Source organism: Grammomys surdaster, unplaced genomic scaffold (assembly GCF_004785775.1).
Source record: "Grammomys surdaster isolate TR1022 unplaced genomic scaffold, NIH_TR_1.0 171, whole genome shotgun sequence".
Taxonomy (NCBI): domain Eukaryota; kingdom Metazoa; phylum Chordata; class Mammalia; order Rodentia; family Muridae; genus Grammomys; species Grammomys surdaster.
In genome coordinates, this window is record NW_021604619.1 from 180,530 (window position 1) to 183,479 (window position 2,950).

Sequence of the window (2,950 nt, forward strand, 5' to 3'; positions counted from 1 at the left end):
TTCCCCCAACCTCAAGTAGGTAGTCCCTTCCCCAGGCCCTATGCCTGTATGTTTGCTAAACGGGAATTGCTAGTCACCCTGGCCATTTGAGGGGACAGGATAGGCAAACCTGTAGTTGGCTCTTCACAGAGAAACCATCCCAGTTGGACAGGCTGTTAAATCCACCAGTATTTCATATGCTTGTAAAGAGATTGACCATTTACAGAGCTGACTCCTCCATTAGAGACCATGCTGTCATGAAGTGGAAGATGCCAAAGGAAGAGGGAGTCTCCTCCCCTCCCCCACTGGCCCTCAATAATATTATCTGGCCATATTCTAATTGGAAAACATTCCCAGCATAAAAGACAACACGAAAACAATGTGCAAAATTGCTTGCCACAGCGCTAAGTCACCAGAAGCACACAGATTAACATTCAAATTACATTGACGAAATGACTTAGGAGGAACGGGTTGGCAAAGGTATCTTGAAATAAGCAGCCATTTCGGTTATATTCCAAATTCTGTTTTACTTGTGTTCTTAGCAGCTGTTGATAGCCATTGTGTCTAAACATACATTATGGCCTAATTTTGAAAATGTACTTTGTATCTAGTCATAAAGCAGAAATGCCTGAAATTTGAAGGCGTTTACTCTCACAATTTCAAAATACAGCGTCAACTCTTGCAATTGAACTAATATCCCGGCATCTTCACACATCCCATAGCATCAGCAGCGACTGTTGGCTCGGGATTTTAGACTCAAGGTACGTTATTAAATGCATGGGTTAATGTCGATGTACCTTGGAATTTCTGCCACCCCTAAACATGCATTTTCATGCAATTAAAAGATAACGGGCTTATAAATGGCCTTTCGCATTCTTCCTGACTCTTGGCGCGATTTCAACTCTTTAGAAGGGCTTCCAGAGTAGTTCATGCAGTGATATGTATGGCTAAAAGAACAGCTATGCTCAGAAAGGAAACAAAGAACTTAGTTCAGTTTGACGTGAGGCAAACTGAGGGCGTCTGTACTGTCTCCTGTTTTACAAATGTTCTGAGATGACCGTGACCTTCCAGTCCTTAGAGAATCTGATGAGAAAGCAGCTTCCCCCGCAGGCGGTGGGGTGCCATCAAAAGTATCTGTTTCTGTCTCCTCGGCACCGACCTCCTCATCAGTTATAAACAATTTGGATTCTCTCCACTTGGGATAAAAATCTTGGCTGCCTCGAGAGCCACTTGACTCGCTGCCTGAAAACTGTAAGTTCAGTTCTTCTGTCGATCTGATCAGGTTTTGTACAGACAGAGATTTGCCCAAGTCCTTGGGCACCATGGGGCGGACAGACAACAGAGTTTCCCCTCCCATGTCGAAACTTTTCCTCAGGGAACGGTCCTTGGTCAGGTTTGACTGTGCAAACTGAATGTTTTCCTTGGAGGCAACAAGGCAGGTGGTGACATCAGAAATACTCTCTTGTAAGCCAGTGGGGTTTGAGAGCAGAGGTTCTGGTCTGGACAGGTGCTTGATGGCTGAGAGAGGAGGTGGGATCTGTAAAGTTGTTGGGGCTGCTGGCTTGGGGGCGGCGCTTATTTGGTTTGCAATGTTATTGGTGGCCACCACGGAGGAGCCGTCGGTTTGACTCATTGGCACCTGTGTAGCTTGGCTGTGCATAGTAGGGCTAAGCGCATAGAAAGTCTGAGCACTGAACTCATTTGGCGTTAGGATGAACTGCAGGCCTCTTGAGATGTTGGCACTGGCTGACCTTGTTAAGCAGCCACTGTTTTGCGCAGAGCTAGACAGGTCTTTGCTATCCACAGGACTTTGATAGTCAGAGGTCTGTTCACATTCAAAAGGCGGGATCTGGAAGGATGCCAGAGTGAGGGCAGAGGCAGAGCCTTTCCGGAGGACCTGTTGGTAGATATCCAGCAGGCAGTCCAGCTTGGATTCGATGGACTGGACCTGGAAGTGGAGAGAATAATTTACACACCAGTACACATTCTTGTGAAGAACTGACTTGACATTTTGGTATTGAAAAGGTGAAATAATGCCGAGTGGTGGCGCTCGCCTTTAATCCCAGCACTTGGGAGGCAGAGGCAGGCGGATTTCTGAGTTCGAGGCCAGCCTGGTCTACAGAGTGAGTTCCAGGACAGCCAGGGCTACACAGAGAAACCCTGTCTCAAAAAGCCATAAATAAATAAATAAATAAATAAATAAATAAATAATAAAAAAGAAAGAAAGAAAGGAAGAAAGAAAGAAAGAAAAGGTGAAATAAGATTGTATTGACAGAGTAAAATAAATACTATGAAGACCACTCCAGTTCTAAGTCTTACTGAGTGTCACGCTGGCTGGTCGTGACAGTGCCAGAAAATGCAAATTTCCTTTGGTCATTTGTATGACCCTCTGTGTAACCTCCTCTTTTCTCTTTAAAACTTTAAAGAGGTTTTTTTTTTTTTTTTTATCTATCAAATAAGTACCACTGAAATGCAACCTCAAGATGATTTTTCAGTCAGTGAGATTTTCTTCCCATTACTGCTAGTGGATTTTAGTAAGAACGTAGTCTATCATGATTAGGAAACTTAAGGATCAATCAAATTTAAAGGGAAAACCAGGCTTGATGGTGTGCGTCTTTAATTCTAGCACTTGAAAGGCAAAAGCACATGGATCGCTAAGTGTTCAAGGCCTGCCTGGTCAGCGTAGTGATTTCCAGCCAGGGTATATAGTGAGACCTTGTCCCTCAAACCCTGAAATAAATAAACTAAATAAACTAAATAAAATGCTTTCGATGAATTCCATTGAGAAGAAGACTCTTTGAGAAGACACAGTCTCAGGGTTAACAAATAACCAATGTGCCAGGCAGTGGTGGCGCACGCCTTTAATCCCAGCACTTGGGAGGCAGAGGCAGGCGGATTTCTGAGTTCAAGGCCAGCCTGGTCTACAGAGTGAGTTTCAGGACAGCCAGGGCTATACAGAGAAACCCTGTCT

General features: G+C 44.4%; 1 protein-coding gene across 1 annotated transcript in view; it reads right to left on the reverse strand.

The window, feature by feature from the left end:
- Positions 1–311: 311 nt before the first annotated feature.
- Positions 312–2,950, reverse strand: part of Kcnq5 (potassium voltage-gated channel subfamily Q member 5) — a 540,403-nt gene continuing 537,764 nt past the window's right edge. Inside the window, exon 13 of the mRNA XM_028767237.1 lies at positions 312–1,927. Within this exon, the coding sequence (XP_028623070.1) occupies positions 965–1,927 (963 nt within the window). The 3' untranslated portion in view covers positions 312–964. The remainder of the gene's footprint in view (positions 1,928–2,950) is intronic.